This window comes from Dama dama, chromosome 22 (assembly GCF_033118175.1).
Source record: "Dama dama isolate Ldn47 chromosome 22, ASM3311817v1, whole genome shotgun sequence".
In the NCBI taxonomy this organism is placed as follows: domain Eukaryota; kingdom Metazoa; phylum Chordata; class Mammalia; order Artiodactyla; family Cervidae; genus Dama; species Dama dama.
In genome coordinates this window covers 13018200-13038609 of record NC_083702.1, presented here as the reverse complement: position 1 = coordinate 13038609, position 20410 = coordinate 13018200, and the positions used below count along the sequence as shown (strand labels likewise).

General features: G+C 56.9%; 1 protein-coding gene across 2 annotated transcripts in view; it reads left to right on the top strand.

Annotated features, from left to right (window-relative positions):
• Positions 1-20163, top strand: part of IQSEC3 (IQ motif and Sec7 domain ArfGEF 3) — an 84903-nt gene extending 64740 nt beyond the window's left edge. The window contains exons 6-14 of one of the 2 annotated variants that reach the window (XM_061124057.1): positions 3141-3263; positions 3782-3948; positions 6383-6522; positions 7890-8015; positions 10113-10212; positions 10326-10487; positions 13586-13678; positions 16407-16459; positions 19735-20163. In XM_061124057.1, the coding sequence (XP_060980040.1) occupies positions 3141-3263; positions 3782-3948; positions 6383-6522; positions 7890-8015; positions 10113-10212; positions 10326-10487; positions 13586-13678; positions 16407-16459; positions 19735-20163 (1393 nt within the window). Of the gene's footprint in view, positions 1-3140; positions 3264-3781; positions 3949-6382; positions 6523-7889; positions 8016-10112; positions 10213-10325; positions 10488-13585; positions 13679-16406; positions 16460-16541; positions 16617-19734 lie in introns of those variants that run through there. The other variant, XM_061124058.1, reaches the window with a different exon arrangement.
• The last annotated feature ends 247 nt before the right edge of the window (positions 20164-20410 follow it).

The following is a 20410-nucleotide window of genomic DNA, read 5'->3' as shown; positions in this document are numbered from 1 at the left end:
AAAAGGAAAGTGGCCTCGGCATCCTCACTGACTCCCGATTTGTGGGGCAGGTTCAAGGTGCGTCAGCAGCCATCCCCTCTGAGGCCCTCAAATGGGATTTTCTTCATTGTTGTGTCGTCACCAGGGACCCTGGCAGGCCCTCCTGCGTCAGCCTCCTCCAGCTTTGTTTTGTTGGCCACGTCGCCCTTTTGCAGAAGGCCCTGACCTTTGTTAGGCATGTTATGAGTTCCAACTAACGAAAATAACTCTGTGGCGGATGGGGATATTTTTAATTGAATTGTATGAGACGAGAACTGCAGAAATAACTCCCGGGTTCCTCCAGCTCGTGGTGGTGGGTGGTTTCGTTTTCCATCCTAATCTTGAAACTGGCCCGGCTCCGCCTGGAGCAGAGTCCCTCATGGGCAGCGCACACATCTCTCCCAGCCTTGGCCCGAGCCTCAGCTTCCAGGTCTTCGCAGTCTCTTCTGGCCAATTAAAAATCCCTGCTGCCATCATTACCTATTTTCAGGTCTCATCCAGTGCCTTTGTCTGCCAGACACTGTCTTGCTATCGTTAAAAAAAAAATAGTGGAGGTGACAACATTCATTTTGATCACAGTTGTGTACAACGCTTCATTTTCCTGCAACGCAGACTGACACCATGCGTGGATCCATGCTAACGAGCAATTTTATGCAAGGTTGTACCTGTTTATACAGATGCAGGGAGCGTCTGTGTTTATGCTTCCCCAGCCCTTGCAAGGGGCTTGCCACATCCCTGCAGAATCTCACAGGTCGGAGGGCACAGCCCCCGCTTCCCCCGACCCAAGTGGGAGCACCACCGGGATTACCCCCTGTCAGCAGCACCTCGCCAGGCAGGTCCAGCCTCATCAGGGCCAGCTGGCCAGGTTCTCATCACTCCCTGGCCTGCAAAGGTGGCTGAACAGTGGGAAGTGTGTGCACTCCACTCTGCCTCACTGCCCGCGGTCTGGAATCCACTGGCCCTTCCCTTGGCAGCCGTGTCCGGGGGTCAGGTCCAGCTGATCTGGGCCACCAGGTCAAAGCCCCAGCCACAGGGCTCCTTCTCCAGCTCATGTTCTCCAGGTTGGTCCTGTCACTCACTCATTCATCCACCCCAGGAATATTGAGTTCAGATATCTGCTAGGAATGCAGAAATTAACTCTGAGGATCTGGGAGCATGTGGCCTGGTGGGAGACACAGCAGAAGAACCACGGAGGTCGAGGAAGACTCTTTGAGAGATGGACATCTAGACGCAGACCTGGAGGTAGGGGTGGGCCGCAGGACGAAGGAACAGCCTGGGTGAACATGCAGTGATTGGAGAGCAAGGCTGCAGGACGGAGCCAGGATGCTGCAGGGGCGACTGGGAGCGACCAGGGCTGTGCTTTGCTGGGGAACTCGGGTTTCATACAGGGGGTGTGAGAAGCCCTGGAAAAATTATAAGCAGGGCCATGGATGTCCTAGAAATGTTCTTCCGGAAGATGGTTTGGAGGCAGGGAGGCTGGTCCAGAGGCTACTGAAGTCACAGTTGTGGTGAGATGCTGAGGCCTTGACCCTTAGCAAAGGCTGTGGGGAGGGGAGAGGTAGGTAGAACCCTGAGCCAGGGAGAGGCAGCAGGGCCTGCTGACCGGAGTTGGCAGGAACAGAGGTGGCCGATCTCAGGGAAGAGCCTCCTGGGCTGCTGAGAATTCAGAATGCGCGGTCTTTACTTCAGACCCACTGGAGTACTTTGTCCAGGTTATACCAAATAAACACGTATATACTTTTAGCTTTGAGAAGAGAGAGATGCTAGGTGTGGGGACATTTTATCTGAAGAATTCCGCAAACCAGACATAATCAAATATTTACTCAGGTCAACTTAAAATATTAAATACTTGGTAAAACATAAAAGATGTACACCCTGACTTTCCTGCAAGAATTGCTAACACAGCCTGTGGCCTGGTGAAGGCTGCCCAGGGACTGACTCTCACCCTCAGCATCCTCCTCTGTGCCTAGTAGCACCGTTATTTAACGTGGCCTCTTATGAACCCTGTAGATCAACCAAATGAACCCTCATCTCCTCCCCCAGTTCTTCCCTTAGTATGTCTCTCAGATTCTGAGCTGGCCTGGTCCATTCGGGTCCATTCGATTTGTTCCGATTTAGCCCCATCTCTCGCCTGGCCCTCTGCAGGTGCATCCTGACGGCCCCTGCTTCTCTATTGCTCCTGCCCTTCCCTGTACGTTCATTCTCCCCCAACACCAGAGAAACCATCTTCAAACAAACTGGATTTGTCAATCCTCTGATGGTACCCTTCTATTTCTTTCCCCTGTGTTCAGGAAAAACCCCCCTACTCTCTGCATCGTATGGGAACTAAGAGAGGGCAGCATAGGACGGGTGTGGGGTGGCCAGGGCAGAGAAGAGTGGAGCGGCACGTGTATGCGGAAAAGGACACATCAGCTCCACGTGGAAGCCTCTGTGGCCCTCGGGGGCGTCAGGGCTGCTGCTTTGTGGGGCCCAGATTCCTGCCCTGATCGATGCTCATGACCCTGGGGACAGGGTGCCCCAGAAGGGCAAGGCTGGATGTGCTGGGGGCCAAGAGGTTAAGCTGACTTGTCACTTGCTTGGGGGTGGGCAGGCTCCTCGGCTACGAACACTCAGACACTGGAGGGGTGGTGTAAGAGGAGACTCCCAAATGGAACGGAAAGCAGGGAGAAAGCCAGGCCCCTGACAGGCCTTGGAGAGGACAGGAGAGGAAACTGTGTTCACCGTTTAAACCTCTGACTTCTGGATGCTCAGGGGCTGAGAGAAGAGGCCCTGGGATTTGGAGGCGGGAGGTCTGGGCTCAGCATCCTCTTAGCCAGAGGCCTTGGACTGCCGGCCGCCGCCCTGGGCCCCAGATTCTGGTAATGGGAGGAGGACCCTCAGCCAGCACCTTGCAGGGCTGTCTGCAGGGGGAGGCAGGGGGTGAGGAGGTCCTCTTGGGCTATGGCAGGAGACCCTGGCATGGGTAAGTCCCTCCTGGTTGGTCTCAGGCCCCCAAGTCCTGTCTTTCCTTCAGGGAGGGGTTGTCTAGCCAGCAGGTGGGCTTCGCCCTCCTCCCCAGCTCTGGCTGGTGGAGGGAGGTCCGGCCCACCGCCCTTACGGCCCCCCACCCCTCCCGGCCTCAGCTGCGTGGTGGACGAGATGGACTTCTCTGCCATGGAGCTGGACGAGGCCCTGCGCAAGTTCCAGGCCCATATCCGCGTGCAGGGCGAGGCCCAGAAGGTGGAACGGCTCATAGAGGCCTTCAGGTGGGCCCTCTCCAGCCCTCATATACGCTCGGCATGGGGAAAGTAGGGGTCTGCCAGCCGGGGGCAGGAGTCCCCCACACACCCGGGGAATGGAGGAAGCAGCCAGGGCTGTGAGCTGAGGACAGGAGTCCATAGCGGGCTGGTTGGGGTTTGGGGGCGGGGGTGGGAGGGTGGCAGGAGGGGAGGAAAGAAGCAGGCAGACCTCTGGGGCTTTCTGAGCTGGACCAGCATCTGGCCTCCAGATGGCCTGCTGGCACCTCGTGTGTCCCCGTCAACCAGCAGGTCTTTCCTGAGCATCAGTCTGAGGCTGGTACTGGTGGGGAGGGGATGCCTGGGGTCTGTGGGTGCATTACACCTGCCCCATCCCCTCGGTGGGGGTGGGAGCCAAAGTGTGGGGTGACAGGGAGGCCCCCAGGCCTAAGCGCACCCTCAGAGAACCAGACGCATTCCCGAGTGCCCCCCTCTCTGGAGCTTGGGGAGCGCAGGGCCCTTACGCCCCATGCGTGTCCCCACGGCAGCCAGCGCTACTGCATGTGCAACCCCGAAGTGGTGCAGCAGTTCCACAACCCGGACACCATCTTCATCCTGGCCTTCGCCATCATCCTGCTCAACACCGACATGTACAGCCCCAACATCAAGCCCGACCGCAAGATGATGCTGGAGGACTTTATCCGGAACCTGCGAGGTAGGGGGGAGCTGGGGGGTGGCAGGAGCACTGCTCAGAGTCTCAGTCCCCCACGGAAGGCTGTCACCCCGGTGGTCAAGGGCACTGGACACTGCTGCCTGGGCCCAGGAGGTGGCTAGCATGCCGGGCATCGGGGGAGTCCTTCATGTTCTGAGTTTCATTATCATGTGCCTTCTCTGGCTCTTTCTCTACCCATTGTGCTGGGAACTAGTTTCTTCCTTTTATTAATAGTCTGAAACACATGCCTCTGAAATATTGCATCTGACCATTTCCCCTCTCCTTTTTCTCTGGACTGTGTTCCTGGAACTCCTAGTTTTCAGATGTTAGACCTCCCAGTCTGAGCCTCTGACGGTAACTTTCTGTCTGCCATCTTTGTCTTCTTGTTTGACTTTCTCGAAGATGGCCCTCAGTTTTATCTTTCAAATCTCCTGCTTAACTTTTCATTTCTGCTGTCATCTTTTTCATTCTCAAGAATTCTTTTCTGCTAAGTGTTGCTCTTCAGAGCATTTTGTTCCTGTTTTGTAGATGCAATATCTTCTTATGTATCTCTGAAGATGTGAATAATATGTTTTCACTTGTTTGTTTGTTTGTTTGAGTTTCTCTTTGCTTTCTTCTAAGTTCCTTTTTCAGTTTCCCCCATACTTTCCCTCTCTTGTGTTGGAGACTTTCCATACACAGTTGATGAAGCTTGGTTGCTCATCCACATTTAGCAGTGAGCCCCTAAAAGGCTGATTAAAACTCCAAGTGTGCGTGGGGTTACCAACTGGGGGGCTTTCTCATGTCAACATTTCATTAAGTTGTTTCACTGGGAGAAGTGACTGCAATATCTTTAGATACTTTCCCTTGTGCTGCTCAATCCCTCAGAAAATCCAACCTGTGGCCCAGAGGGGGTGAGTCTCTCTGCCAACACTCTGAGAGCTTCGTGGGAAGTGGGCTTGCGGGGGTCTCCTGATACATAGACATCAGCTCCACACCCCAGTTTTCAGGCCAGACTCTCACTCTTGGTTATGCTTAGTGTAAGTTGCTCAGTCGTGTCCGACTCTTCGCAATCCCATGGACTGTACCCGCCACGGCCCCTCTGTCCATAGGATTTCCCAGGTAAGAATACTGGAGTGGGTTACCATTTCCTTCTCCAACTGGTTGTGCTTGGGGTCCGCCAGCCCAGAGTTCCTGGTTCAACCCTTCCAAAGAATGAAGGCTTGGAGTGGAGGAAGGGGTGGGGATGTCTAACTGCCTTTTTTATTCTAATTTTCAACCAATCTTCCTATTTCGAGCCCACCTTCACCTCCAGGCCTCTGCCAGCTCCAGAGCGCTTGGTGGTTCTGAGCCTTCTAATCCCTCTGCTGGTTTCCGTTTCCACATTCCCAGGTGTACTGATCCGTGCGCTCATTCACCCACTTTCAGGTCCCCTGCTGCCCCCGCCTCTTCCCCCGTCTCTGCCGATTCCTTTTTCCGGGGTGTTCAGAAGGAGCAGAGGCGTGCAACCTGCCATCTCCACCTGGGAGCCCCGAGTGCTCAGCCCCTGCCCTGCTCCTCTTGGCCACAGCCTGGCTTCTTTCAGGGGCCCTGGGGGGTGCTTCTTGGTTCATCTGCCCAACTCAGAACCAAGCTCAGATGTGGAGACACGGGGTCAATCCAGAGAGTCGCTCATAGAAGGTGAAATGTCCTCTCAACACTTAAGAAAACTGCTTGGAGACCACTTGCCCAAGATGTTTTATTTTTCATTTTTCCCTCTTGAAAAGAGGAGTGTACAGTCGTTAAAAGAAGATTTAGAAGAAGTAGAAAGAAGATTTTGTTTATTGCTTCGGTTTCTACCTCCTGGGGAAAGTTGTTTTCATGTTGGTGTACTTCCTGCTGGTGTTTCTTGTCACCAGAGTCTGATCATTACCATGAAGTGGGAGATGGGTTGGTGGTCTTGTTACTGCATCACTGCAGGGGCTGCCCTGCTCTCCTTCACTTAATGTCCCACCCCTCCTTGTACTCCCAGCAAGGAGGGGATCTTCTCACCATCTGACAACTAATCACTGAGCTCCCTATGGAGGGGAGGGGAGGGCCTGAAAGAGACAAGACAGCACACGGGCAGTGCCCTCATGGCGGGGCCGGAGTGGGAGATGCTAGGAGGAGCAAAGGCAGGAGCCCGGAGGCTGTTATCAGAGATGAGGAGGAGGCCCTGGAGGTAGCAGCCGAGACTGGCTGTGGGGCACCTGGAGGTGGGGCTGGGACACGTGCTGAGCCCTCGTACAGTAGGTGCTCTGGCCGGGGAGGTCATCTCTAATTTAGCAGGGATGTGGAGCCAGCCGTTGAAGGCTTTGGAGCAGGGACAGGGCCACATCAAGGCCACTCTTGGGGAGTGTCACTCAGGTAGTGGACTTCCCCTCTCTGGCTCCAGCCCCTGAACCCCCGACCCCATCCCGTCCCCACTCCTCGTCCCTAGGTGTGGATGACGGTGCCGACATCCCCAGGGAGCTGGTGGTCGGCATCTACGAGAGGATTCAGCAGAAGGAGCTCAAGTCCAACGAGGACCACGTCACGTACGTCACCAAGGTGGAGAAGTCCATCGTGGGCATGAAGACTGTAAGTGCCCACGGTGGGGTCACAGTGCTCAGCTGGCGGGGGGCTGGGGGAGTGGAAGTGGAAGGGGTGAGGGGTCACTTGCCTCCCCCTCTGGCCACAGAGGCCCTGTCTCCAGCTCCTTCCCTTTCTTCCTTGCACCCTCTTCCTTCCACCTGCCTATCTCCTTATCATTGCCTTGACCAGCTCCTGCAGTAGGAGGGGTGGAAGTGAGATGCTGGGAAAGACTGCCCGGGCTCTTGGGTTGAAGCCTCTGGAAGGCCAGTTAGGGAGGTTGGGGTGGGACGGACCCTGGGCATCCTGGATGATCTACTGAAGAGAAGGCAGGACATGGGCTAAAGCAGGCTCTCGACATGGGGTCTCAAACCCTTGGGGTGCCCCTGAGCTGTAGGCTGAGTCACAGTTTGCTCCAAGTTTGCAGTGGTTTTTAAGGGCAGTCCTCTCTAGGTGTCCACAGAAGCTCCATATACCGCAGACATAAAGGTCTGGCCTCCATCTCCCCAATGCTGATCTCTCCGGTTCCTCCTCCCCATTGGCTGGCTCAGGGGGCAGTTTGGGGACCTTGCTGGAGGCTCTGTGCTGGACCCCTCCACCCATTCATGTGGGGTCAGCCTTTCCTGGCTAGAGCCCTTCATGCTGAAGTCCCAGCCTCTGTCAGGATTGTGGACGCCCCCCTGGAGCTGGTTCACACACTAGAGCAGGTTCCCAGTGTCCCTGGGACCAACCCCCACCCCCCACCTTGCACACTTGTGTCTGGGTGTGCAGCCAAGAGAGGCGCAGCCCAGAATGTGGGGGTGCCCTCGAGGAGGCCTCGGAGGGAGAGGGGTGCACAGTGGTGGGACTTGAATGATCCAGAGGCTCTTTTCTTTTTCTTTTTTTAATGTTTATTTATTTATTTTTGGCTGTGCTGGGTCTTCGGTGCTGTGGGGGCTTTTCTCTAGTTGTGGGGAGCAGGGGCTACTCCTTGTTGTGGAGCCTGGATTCTAGGGTGTGCAGACTTCGGTGGTTTCAGTGCTTGAGCTTAATTGCTCCGCAACCTGTAGGATATTCCCAGACCAGGGATCAAACCTGTGTCCCCTGAGTTGGCAGGTGGATTCTTTACCACTGAGCCACCGGGGAAACCCCCAAGACTTTATTCAATGTCCTTCCTCCACCTTTTATCCTCTTACTTCTTCCCAGCATCATGAACCCCTCTTACCCAGCCCTGCTCCCCAAGGAGCGCGAGGAAGGGGAGAGAGCCCCGGGGAGGAGAGGGGAGGTTCAGGGTCAAACCAGGCCTGCATCTGCTCTTCTGGAAACTGGTGCTGGAGGGTGACGGCCGCGACGGTGGGCCCCCGTCTGCCCCCCGCTGAGCACCGTGCGCCCCCCAGGTGCTCTCGGTGCCCCATCGCCGCCTGGTCTGCTGCAGCCGACTCTTCGAGGTGACGGACGTGAACAAGCTGCAGAAGCAAGCCGCGCACCAGAGGGAGGTGTTCCTCTTCAACGACCTGCTGGTGGTGAGCGGGGAGCTGAGCCAGGAGCTGAGCAAGGAGGGGCTCGGGGACTACTCCCCCAGGGTGCTGCACACCCAGCGGCCGATTTCCACCGCCTGGGGTGTGAGGTGGCCCGGGCAGACAGGATAACCTCCTCTGTAGGTTATGAAGCCAAGGCGCAGAGAGCTTATCTGCTCGGGGTTCCCGGTCCTGGTGGGAATGGACTAGGTCCCAGGGCGTCTGCCTCCCTGTCATGATGAAAAACCTGGGGCTGGAGGGTAGAGGGCTGCACGTCCATCTGTCCCGCAGCCTGGGAGGTGCAGGGGGTCTGAGAGTGGCTGGTACTGTTCCTGGGTCCAGGGGAATGCTGGCACGTGTGCGTGTGTGTGTGTGTGTGTGTGTGCACGTGGGCGCACATGCGTGTGCACGTCTGTACATCTATGCGGCATTCAGCCTTCACTCTTCAGTTATGTCTGACTCTGTGTGACTCTATGGACTGTAGCCCACCAGGCTCCTCTGTCCATGGGATTCTCCAGGCAAGAATACTGGGGTGGGTTGCCATGCCCTCCTTCAGGGAATCTTCCTGATCCAGGGATCGAACCCGAGTCTCTTAGGTCTCCTGTGTTGGTAGGTGGGTTCTTTACCACTAGCACTACCTGGGAAGCCCTTTGAACACAGGCATCCATAGAGTGAATATTTAGTGAGTGTCCGCTGTGTCCCAGGCATTGTTCTAAGTGCTAGAAAGCAGGGGTGAACGGGGTCTGGTCTCTGTCTCCTCTCCACCCCCACCACCCTCTCCATCCATGACTCATCCCGGCGCTGCCTCTAACCTTGTCCCACATCTGACGATCACGCCTGAGGTCCACCTCCAAAGAGCAGCAGAGTCAGCCCACCCACCCATGCGACTCACCTCCCTCCACGCCTCTCCTCCATCCCCACCCCCTGACCCACCAGCTGTTCTCCCGAGGCCAGGTTCTTTCCATCTCAGACCCTGACTTTGCTGCTCATCGTCTGCTTGAAAAGCTCCCAGACCTTGCATGACCCCCTCTCTCCCCTCATTGAGTGCAGGTGTCCCCCCACCTCAAAGGTGGCCTGCCCACTCACTGCCCAGTCCTTACACTACTTCATCCTCAAAACACATACCGGGGACTTCCCTGGCAGTCCAGTGGTTGAGACGCTGCACTGCCCCATTAAGGAAAAAAGTACCAGTTTCTGCCGTCACCTGTATATGCATTTCTTCACTTTGCCTTTCGGCTTGTTAGGCATTAATGGATTGACCCATTGATTGACTTATGGATCCCGAGGGTCCTCCTCCCACAACCCCGGCATCCTGAGGCTGGGATTTTTCTTCTTTCATTTTGTTTTTGTTTGTTAGAAATGGTGGTCAGGGAAGGGGTCTCTAAGGAGGCCATGTTTGAGTCAAGATCTAAGCAAGGAGGGGCTTCCCAGGTGGCGCTAGTGGTAAAGAACCTGCGTGCCAACACAGGAGACTTAAGAGAGCCGGGTACCATCCCTGGGACGGAAGATTCCCCTGGGTAAGGGCATGGCAACCCACTCCAGTATTCATGCCTGGAGACGCCCATTGACAGAGGAGCCTGGTGGGCTACAGTTCCTGGGGTCACAAAGAGCCGGACATGACTGAAGCAGCTTAGCACAACACTGAGTGAGGAGAAGCTACAAGGAAATAGTTGGTGCAGAGACCCGCAGGGGGACCCACCCACCCTGTTCAAGCCACAGAGAGACAGCTCGGCCTGAGCAGAGCAGGAACCAGATGAGGTGGGGGTTATAGACCAGGCCGGGAGTCCGGGCTGGGTGCTAGATGCAGTGGGAAGGGCCGCTGGACTATTCCATGCTGTATATTGTGTGTGTATATGTATGTGTGCACACATGTGTGTATACATGTGTATGAATATATCCTAAGTGTGTAAGTCTGTGTCACGGGTATATGTGTGTATGAATGTATCCTAAGTGTGTAAGTCTGCCTGGGCGTGTGTGTCCCTTTCTGCGGGTTTACTTGTGTTCACCAGAGGCCCTGGGTGTCCATCCATCCAGGAGTGTGAGGCACGTTTATCACACGAGTGCACACCCGTCAGTGCACGTCTATCTCCCTCTCTTGGACAGATTCTCAAACTCTGCCCCAAGAAGAAGAGCTCCTCCACGTACACCTTCTGCAGGTCTGTGGGCCTGCTAGGCATGCAGTTCCACCTCTTCGAGAATGAGTGTAAGTCTATCACCTGTGGATGTGGCTAGGGGAGGGGGAGGGGCAGGCACCCCTGGGCCCAGGCCTCACCTGCGGCTGCTCACGGCCCATGGTGGCTGGGGTCTGGCTTCCAGATTACTCTCATGGCATCACCCTGGTGACCCCGCTCTCGGGCTGCGAGAAGAAGCAGGTGCTGCATTTCTGCGCCCTGGGCTTGGACGAGATGCAGAAGTTTGTGGAAGACCTGAAGGAGTCCATCGCCGAGGTGACAGAGCTGGAGCAGATCCGGATAGAGTGTAAGGACGGGGCACCCCAGACCCCCGGGTCGCTCGTAGACAGACACCCCTCTGTGGAGTGAGTGTGGGTGATCAAGGCCCCTCTGCCTTCCTGAGCCCTCCCCGCCCCGGCCCCACTGCACCATCACGGCTGATGGAGGCTTCACAGTTAAACCAAGGTACTCAGGGGCATGTGCACGTGTAGCCAGGCTGCGGGGCTCCCTGTGGGCCCCTCAGCCACAGAACTCCGCTGGGTTTGAGCAGGACCAGGGAGCGAGCCGGCCCTAAAGACAGGCATGCCCACCAAGGGGATCCGGGCAGAGATTCTCACCCAGTCTCCCTGGACAGCCTCCTCCCTGATCCGGTTCAGATCCCCACACATCACAGCTGGTTGTTTCCTGTCTTTCATGCCTTTTAACCTGTAAGGGCCCCCCCACTTAACTTTTTCATAACGTTGTCTTTCTGAAGAGTCCCAGCTGGCTTTCTGACTGCCCCTCACCTCGGAGCTGTCTTTCCATCCTCCAAGGAGTGCCTGTTCTCGGTTGCTCTCACTCAGGCATTGTAGACAATCTTGGAGCCGCTTCATCCATCCGGGTGGCTTACCGGTGGCTTCGGGGTTCAAGACAAGAGCAGTGACAACCTGCGGTCTCTGCCCACCTGCACGCTTTCCTGTCAAGAAGCGTTGCGGCAGCTTCAGAGAGCCTTTAAAGGAAAATTAAATAAGAATGGATTCAGAAACTCCAACAGAAAATAAAGAGACTCCAGGTCTGCCTTGCATGGCCACTTAGTTGAAAAGTAGTTCTAAATTGGTCTAAACCCCTTAGGCAGGAGGAAAGGCAGTGGGAGCTTTGAGGAGGGTGCCGATGCGCCAGGCGGTGCTGTTTCACGAGCATCCCTAGAGCACCTACTGTGTGCCTGGCGGCTTGTTTAGGTGTGCCCGGAGGGAGGCTGCAAGGACTCATGGCCTCACGGGACGAGACAGAGCAGTTAAAGGATGTGTCTAAAGTGCATATTAGAAGCCGACGACCCGACAGTTGCACTGGCGTCTGATTCCGAGGTTCACATACTTTCCAGTCTGAAAATGAGAGGCTAGTTTCTGTTTCTAATTTCCTAAGAAAGCAGTGAAATCAGATTAAAACAGAAAATTCTCCCGACCAGCGCATATAACTAAACTCATTAATGCCTGGTGCAGGGAGGGTGTAAATTCCCTTTCTGCTGTAGGTGGGCAGTGTGACTTCAGGGGCATAACAGGCTCCTTTCAATGCCATCTTAGCTGTTGGTCTAGAACATTCTCAAGGATACACCCTCACCTTGTCAGAATGTCAGAATGTCCCAGATGCAGCTGGAGGGTCCAGCACCCAAGGCAGGCACTAGCCTGGCTGCGCATGGGACTTTCCCCATCAGCCTGGGAGGAGTGTATCTGCCCCTCTGAGAACAAAGGGGTTGATAGCACCAGGATCTGGGTACTAAGTGTGAATATCCTCTCCTGCTGTGCAGAGGTTGAGGGAAGTGGTGGCGGGGGAGGGCTCACATCTGCTCCTGTTCTTCTGATGGAGAGAAAGGGAAGAAAGCTGAGCAAAGAGGACAGGTTGCTCAGGAAGCCCGGGAGGAAAGAAAAGAGAAAAAGGAAAACAACAGCCAGAGTTCCTGTTTATCGAGCCTTTACTACATGCCTGGCCCTGGGCTGAATGCTGCGCCTGTCGAATGATTTAATTCCTGCCACATCTTTCCAGTAGCTGAGTAGTATTATCTTCATTTTGCAAATAAGGAAACTGAGTTTAACAGAACTTAGGGAAGTGGCCCCAAATTCACGCGATCCGTGACAAAACAAGACTGGGCTCCTCGCTGATTTCTCTGAAGCCAAGGCAGCCCCTCTGGGGAGAGAGGAGCACCTCTCGGTTCAGTAAAATTATCGAGTATCGACTGATGGTGTGGTTCAGACAGTCGGCACAAATGGTCCTGGTTTGGGGTTTGCGAGCCGGTGTCCCCAGATTACAGACGACTAGTTGCTGGAGTGTGTGCATGTTCAGTCGTGTCTGACTCTTCGCGACTCCATGGACTACAGCCCGCCAGGCTCCTCTGTCCATGGGATTCTTCAGGCAGGAATACTGGAGTGGGTTGCCATTCCCTTCTCTGGGGAAAATCCCGACCCTGGGATTGAACCCACGCCTCCTTCTTTGGCAGGTGGATTCTTTACCACTGGCTCCACCTGGGAAGCCCCCTACAGAGGCCGAAAATGGAACCCAAGAGAGTAGCTTTAACACAGGGAACTTTAGTGATGTCTCCTGGAAAAGAGGAACTGAAGAGGGATGTAATAACAGCTGTCGAATCCCCAAGGAGGGTAACTGGCCTTTCTCCAGCACCACTGAGGACAGACAGGAAGGAATCGGCTTTTAGTGTAGAGAGAGGAATTAAAGCTGAGTAGCAGGCAGACCAACTCAATGGACGTGAGTCTGAGCAAAGTCCAGGAGATGGTGAAGGACAGGGAAGCGTGGTGTGCTGCAGTCCATGGGGTCTCGAAGAGTCGGACACCACTGAGCGACTGAGCAACAAAACAGGCAGACATCCACCGGAGCCTCAGCAGCTGGGTAACCTCTTCTCAGGGGAGCTTGACCGGTGGACACGGTGGGCGGACAGGACGGCTCCAGCGCTGATGAGGCGCTAGCTGCACCATATGAGCCTTCCATGTCGTCCTAGGAGCTGATGTGTGTTAAGCTCCTGACAAGCCTGAGTGCCTTGATATCTTTTCTCCTGCCACCCTCTTAATGATCCTATGAAGTAGACACTGTTGTCCCCATAACAGAGGCACAGAGAGGTTAAGTAACCCGCCTGAAGCCACACAGCCAGGCAGCATCAGAGCCAAGATGCAGACCCGGGTGGTTGCCCCCGTCTTGTCAACCTCGTCCCCCTCCTCTCGGGCTGTCAGAGCAGGGGCTGGCATCCCTGCCTCTGGAGGGGGAACTGAGGCTTCAGCAGGCACTAAACAGGCCGTGAAGTGCGAAAGTAGGTGCCGTGTGTTCAGGAGACCCTCCCCTCTCCCCCCACTCTCCCCCATCTCTCACTCCTCTGTGTGCTGGGGTCCGGGTTTCCCTCTGTTCATGAGCTTCTCCGTTTCCCAGGGGAGCTGGAGAAGCAGCAAGGAACAAAGACTCTCTCCTTCAAGGCCGGGGGAGCCCAGGGGGACCCGCAGTCCAAGCAAGGATCGCCCACAGGTGAGTTCCAGATCTGGGGCCCCGCCTATGTGGAGGCCCCGCCCACACCCCAGCCTTGGGGTCCTGGGGGATTTGGGCGAGGGAGATGCTGCTTTCCATGGCCCAACCTCCTGGGGCCTCAGCAGTGGGAGTGGGTGGAAGGCGAGAGAAAAATGTGTCCACTGACAAAGGTCACTGTCCTCCTGGAGGTGTTGGGACCCCGGCCCCTCGCTCTCTGCAGACTGCTGGTGTGCGGGGTGGGGGTGTTTGCGACGGGGAGCATGAAAGAAGAAAGGTGGCCAGAAGGGTCTGGAAATCTCAGTTTGCCCCCTCTAGACTTTTTCCTAAGGGGCCACCAGCATTCTCTCATCCTAGGTCTGAGTCAGCCTCCTGAAACCCACATGAATCCTCAAACCCAGTGTCTCAAATGGTTTCTCCAGGTTGAATTATTCACTCCAGATGAATTCAGCCAGCTTCAGATTTTCTGCCACCTTTGGCCATGTTCTGTAGACTTCTTCCTCCCTTCCCTTGGCCCCCCTCCTACTTTTCTACCTCCGGCCCCTTCCCTTCCCCCAGCCTGCAGGGAGAAGACTGGCCTTCACTCCCGTCCCACCTGCCCCCAAAGAAAAAGGAATCAGAGGGAGAGGTGGCTTGAGGATTAAATCCCAGCCCAACAAACCCTAGCAAACCATCCGGGACTCTTCACTAATGAATTAATTCAGTCATTCATCCTTACAGTAATGAACTCTTATTGAGCACCTGCTGTGTGCCTCATGCCAAGCCCTGGGAAACCAGGCTCCCAGCAGGACGTCAGTTTGAGCTGAGCCTCCAGTGGGCTCCATGCTGGTCCCAAACCCCCCTGGTTACAGCCATGGCGCTGAGATGCTGGGACAGCATCACAGGACCAGCCCCACCAGCTGGGAGATGAGATTGGTTTTCCAAGCACGGGTTTTGCTCACGGAGACCCTCACTGTGATGTCTCCTCTGTGTGTGGGTCTGACCCGCCACCATGAGTTCCTAATTGTCCACCTGCTCTGTTGTCAGCGGCCCCTTTATGTCTGAGGTCACAGCACATGCCTGTTTTCACAGCTGTTTAAACCCCGGAGTCAGACCTCAGCTGTGGCTGATTCCCGAACACCCCGCCCCACTCTCTGCAGCACAGCCCATCTCCCGGGGTAGCTGCAGCCCCCGGCCTCCCGCCCACCCACGTGCATCTCCAGGGCCCTGTCCATTAGCTCCCTCCCCAGCGGGGTCCTCAGTTCCAAACATTGGCCCGGCTTCCTCTTGTGTTACAGAAAGCAGAGGGGTGGGCATCGCAGGGAGTGGGCGCCCTCCCAGAGGTGTGAGAAATCAGAGGGCCCCGGCAGAGGGCTCTAGGATACTGCTGGGGGTGGGGGTGGGAGTCAGGGGTGACTGAGTTGGAAGAAGTCCTCAAGCTGTCCCCGGGGGGTACACAGGGTGTGCCAGGCCCATCAGAAAGCCCTCATATATATTAATGCATATATATGAAATCTAAAAAAAAAAAATGGTATAGATGATCTCATTTGCAAAGCAGAAATAGAGACGTAGATATGTGGAACAAATGTATGGATACCAAGGCAGGAAGGATGAGTTGGGAGAATGGGATTGATAAATATATATATATATATACATACACACTACTATGTATAATAGAGATAACTAATGGGAGCCTGCTGTACAGCCCAGGGAACTCTACTCAGGGCTCTGCTGTGACCTGAATGGAAAGGGAATCCAAAAAAAGAGGGGATGTATGTATATGTATGGGGCTTTCCAGGTGGCTCAGTGGTGAAAAATTCACCTGCCAATAGAGGAGATACAAGAGTTGCAGGTTTGATCCCTGGGTCGGGAAGATCCGCTGGAGGAGGAATTGGCAACCCACTCCAGTATTCTTGCCTGGAGAATCCCATGGACAGAGGAGCCTGGCGGGCTACAGTCCATGGGGTCACAAAGAGTTGGACACATCTGAGCGACTGAGCAGCAGCAGCGTGTCTACGTGTGGTCGATTCGCTTTGCTGCAGAAACTCACACAGCCTGTAAAGCTGTACTCCAATAAAAAGTGATGGAAAAGAAAAGAAAGCCCTCATAGACAGGAATTCTCTGGCAGTCCAGTGGCCCGCACTTCCAATGCAGGGGTCACAGGTCTGTTCCCTGGGTCAGGGAACTAAGAACCTACATGCTTCGGGGCTCGGCCAAAAAAAAAATGTTTTAAAAAAAGAAATCTCTGGTAGCCATCACAGACTGCTCTTACCTGCACCAGGCTCTGCCCTGGGGCACGTGCAGCTCACTGAATCCTCAGCACTCAGCTCAGTAGCAGGAACAAGAAAGGAATGGGGCCTCTCCCTCACGGAGTCTGTGCCACAGACACTCAGGAGCCCCCGGGAGCCAAGAACCAAGGCCTCCTCACAGCCACTCCGCACAGTCCGTCCGGGGCTCTGATAAGGGTAAAGGAGATTCGACAATACCCAGCAAGGAGAAAACGGGCCCAGAGAGGCGTAGCATCTTGCCCAAGGTCACAGAGCTGCTCAGTGGCAGAGCTGGGCTCAGGCATCAAGTCCGTTGCCGCCCACAGTTGTGGGGCCCCTGGAGGCTCCAGAAGGATGCCAGGTCGGGAGGTGTGGGGTGGGATGGTGCGGGGGTAGGCGGGGGCAGGCGGGGGGTTGGCGGGAGGCAGGGCTTTGTGCAGGAACAGGGCGGTGGAGAGTGAGCCCTGTGCTGTTTGCATTCAAAGCCAAAAGGGAGGCGGCGGCCGCGGGGGAGAAGGCGGCGGACAGCGCGGTGGAGGTGAGTGGAGGCCTGGTCGCCCAGGTGAGTGTGTCTGCGTGCCCCACCCTCTTCTCACTGTCTCTGTTGTTTCTCTTCTCAGGTTTTAATCAATGCCTCCCCAGCCCGACTCACCATATTACCAATTTCAAGAGATACAATTAAAAGTTACTGCTAGCATGGGTAATGCCACTCTTCCAGCGCCTAATTAAGCCGCAGTGCCCCCTCCAGTTCCCCGGACGCCCAGCCCACCGAGCCCCCCAGGCTGAGCTCCCAGACTAACACGTGCAGATGAAGCCCCCTGCACCCCCACTGCATCCCTCCACGGTCCCCTAAATCCACCGCCCTGCACATGCTATGGTCCTGATACTCCGTGTCCCCCTCCCACATCCTGCCAGCCTCTGTGGAGGGAGCCTGGCCCCTCTGAGAATCACCCCTCAGGTCCAGTCCCCAAGTCGAAGCCTCTGGGGAAAGTGGGGGCGGCTGGGAGGGTACAGTGTCTGCCCAACACAGCTGAGCCACCTGGAAAGCTGGCCATGGGGTGGGATATGCCGGAGAAAGTGAGGCGAGGTGGGACTGGGGTTGTCTTAGGGCTTCTCCTTGGAGGGGTGGGGTGGGCGCTGCTGTGTCTGAAGACCCTCCAAGTTGGACGGAAGGGACTGGTGGAGTGGCAGTAGCAGCTGGTCCCTGCCAGCCCTGGAGCACCACCTGGGAGGGGGCGTGCAGTTGCCCTGCAAGCCTGGGGACCCCAGCCCTCCCCACTGGCTCCCCTCGGACCCCTGTGAGCCCCTTACTCATTTCTGCCAGGCCTCCAGGGTCCCTCATGCTCACACAGGCCCCCCCCCCAACTCCAAGCTGGAGGAGCCCCTTCTTAGGGCTCTGAGGGAGGAGCCCTGCCCCCAGCCTGACTAAGCTCGGGGAAGCCCCAGGACACCCTCACTCTCCCCGTGGCCCCCCACCCCCCACACACCTGTGTCTGGAGGAGGCACCTTCACACGGAGGAGCTTCCTGCCCCAGCAGCTGGCAAGCCCCCAGGGTGGGTATTCCATCCTCTGCGACCACCACCCCCCTGCCCATCTTCCTGCAGCTGCCCGTTCTCCAGCATTGCAGATAAACGCCGCAAGTTACCAGCCCTGCCCGTGCCTTCGAGCCCCTGCCCAGGGAGGACCATGGTCTGGGGGCCCTTCGCCCCCTCCTCCCCTGGTCCAGAGGGCCACGTGGCTATCTGCAAGGCTAGCCCCAGGGCCCTGCCAGCCTCCGCTCCCCTGCACCAAGGGTAGCCTTGCCTCCAACCTCTCTGCTGGACCCCAAGCTCCCCGCGTCCTCCGCTGCCCACCCCTGTCACTGCCTGGCCGCCTGCTGGCAGGCGCTTCTCCAGCTTGTCTGAGCTGTCAGGCTTGCTACTCATGTTCCATCCCTTCCCCTCTCTCTCTTCTTTCTTTCATCCGCAGGGGGTGGGTCAGAATGACAGAATGTTCTGCTGTCACTTCCTGCTTTTCACTTACTATTAAAGATAAGGATGGGCCAGCTTGGGTGGGGCGGAGGGAGGTGCAGACAGCAGAGCAGGGATCAGGGACAGGGAGCGGAGGAGGAGGTGCAGGGTGAGACCAGAGCTGCGGCCACAGCGGGGCTCAAGGGTCTGAACAGGGCGGTCAGGCGTTTGCCCCGAGAGGGGCTGCAGTAAAGTCTGCGGGCAGTGAGCAGAAAGCTTGACTCCATGGTCTCAGGCCACTTCCTCTCGGGGAATAACTCAGAATAGAGCAGAATAGAGTGGGGAATAACTCAAAGCAGGTGGGGAAAAGAGCCGCCCCCCCCCCTCCCCCAGCGGATGGAAGGAAGCCTTCTGTCCCAATGAGGACCACAGAGGACTCCTCAAGAGGGAGGGAGATGCAGCCCTGCTCTGCGCTGTCTGGGCACTGAGGGGCTTGGGGACTCCTTTGTTGGAATAGGGCAGGGAGTAGCAGGGGGAAGAAGCTCAGGCCTAGAAAACACTGCCAAGGTAAAGGTTGAGAATGGAGAGTAGAGCCCACGGCCTGCAGACCCTGGAGGTGGGGGCTTGTGAAAACCAAAGAAGTGGGGCTGGAGTGGGGGCATAAGGAGCAGGACTGGAGAGCCAAGTGACCTGTCAGGGCAGCACCCGGACCCGGGAAGGGGGAGTTCTTGACATTGCACCTTTTGCCAGTGAATAGGGTCAGGACCTGCTGGCTTAGGGCTCTGAGATAGTGTAGGGCAGGGCCATTGTGGTTTAGCCTGGCTATAGGGTCCCCTCCTTTGCAGCCTTGGTGTCCCCCATCCTGAGCCTGAGGGGTGATGCCCCCAGGACTGTCGGAAGCAACCCCAGAGATAAGAGTCTCAGCCACCCCTGGAAAGGTCCAAGAGTCCAGAAAGGCGTGTATCTCATCTACAGGCTGGAGTGCTGGAGGGACAAGGAATTAATTAAACCCTCCTCCTTCCAGAATCCTGCTATTTATTCCACCATCCCTGCTAGCAAGAGGAGGACAGGCTAGTCCCCAGTGCCCATGGAGGGAGGGGCCACCCCTCACAATCCAACCCAGGGGGGAAAAATGGGGGTCCTTTCTGGGTTACCCCCTCTGGCAGCAGGACAGATTTCTCCAGGACCCAGGTTGGGCCAGAAAGGCAGCTGAGGGCCTGACTGTGGCTGGACTCTCTCTTGAATGTGTGGGCATGGCCCTGGGGAGTCTGGGAGGATGGGGCATGTCCAGACCGCCCATTGGGGTGCCTGGAATTTCAGGGTTTAGACACCTTTGTGATTCCACAGTGATGATGAGGCCTTGCTTTAACAAAGCTGGTAGGAGGGGAGGGGCTTGCAAGGCTGAAAGCCACCTTCCTCCTGACCCTGTCCCTGTGTCCCCAACGCACCCCTGGGAGACAGGGAGGCGGTAGAGATACTCCTGCTTTTCCAGCTTGAGGCCGGTGAGGAGATTGGTGGGTGATCCCATGTGGCCCAGGGCGGCCCAGAAGGTCTGTGAGGTCAGACTGCATAACCTGAGTCCATTGGTCCAACCACCCACCCCACAGACAGGAGCCAGGAGGCTCAGCTGGAGCAGAACATAGCTGTCTCTAGGCTCCGCCCGAGCCCGGCACCTCTGCCTGGCAGCTGGGTGCCCTCTAGGTGGCAGAGAAATGGGGAGCGGGGCCTGCAAACCCCTGATGGGCACAAGAGCTGGGAATGGGGTGAGGGTGGGAGGGGAGGGAGGCCCGGGAGGGAGGCCAGTCCCAGCAGCTGGGAATTAGTCTTGTAACATTTCATACTTCTCTGGCTGTTTCTAAACTAGGTGTCAATTCACAACAGGCTTCAGGTGTCCCCGCACAGCTCCGGGCCGGGGGCCGAGAGGGGAGCGCCGTTGCCAGACCTGCAGCCTAGCCCCTCGAGGGAGCAGCCCCCACCGCCGCCGCCGCCGCCGCCCACGCCCCCCGGGACCCTGGTGCAGTGCCAGCAGATAGTCAAGGTCATTGTTCTGGACAAGCCCTGCCTGGCCCGCATGGAGCCCCTCCTGAGCCAGGCTCTCTCCTGCTATGCCCCAGCCTCCTCCGACTCCTGCGGCTCCACGCCCCTGGGCGGTCCGGGCTCCCCCGTCAAGGTGGCCCACCGGCCCCCACTGCCCCCGCCCCCACCCCCCTACAACCACCCGCACCAGTTCTGCCCGCCCGGCTCCCTGCTGCACCAACGTCGCTGCTCCGGCGGCTCCAGGAGCCTGGTGTAGGCACGCCCCCCACGCCCCCACGCTGCTGCCGCAGAGGGAGGGGGCCACGCCAGGGCCCCCACTGCCCCTCCGCCCGCTGCTCCCCACGCCCGGCACGCCGCGTTCCTGGTCACCCGTCACTGTCATTTTGGAGAGAGGACTCCCATCCCTGGTACCTGGTTTGCTGGGCCCAAGCTTCCATTCCTCAGTTGAGCAGCCCTCCCCTCCAATCTGCCGGCCTCCCTGGCTCCCTGGGGTCCCACCTAGC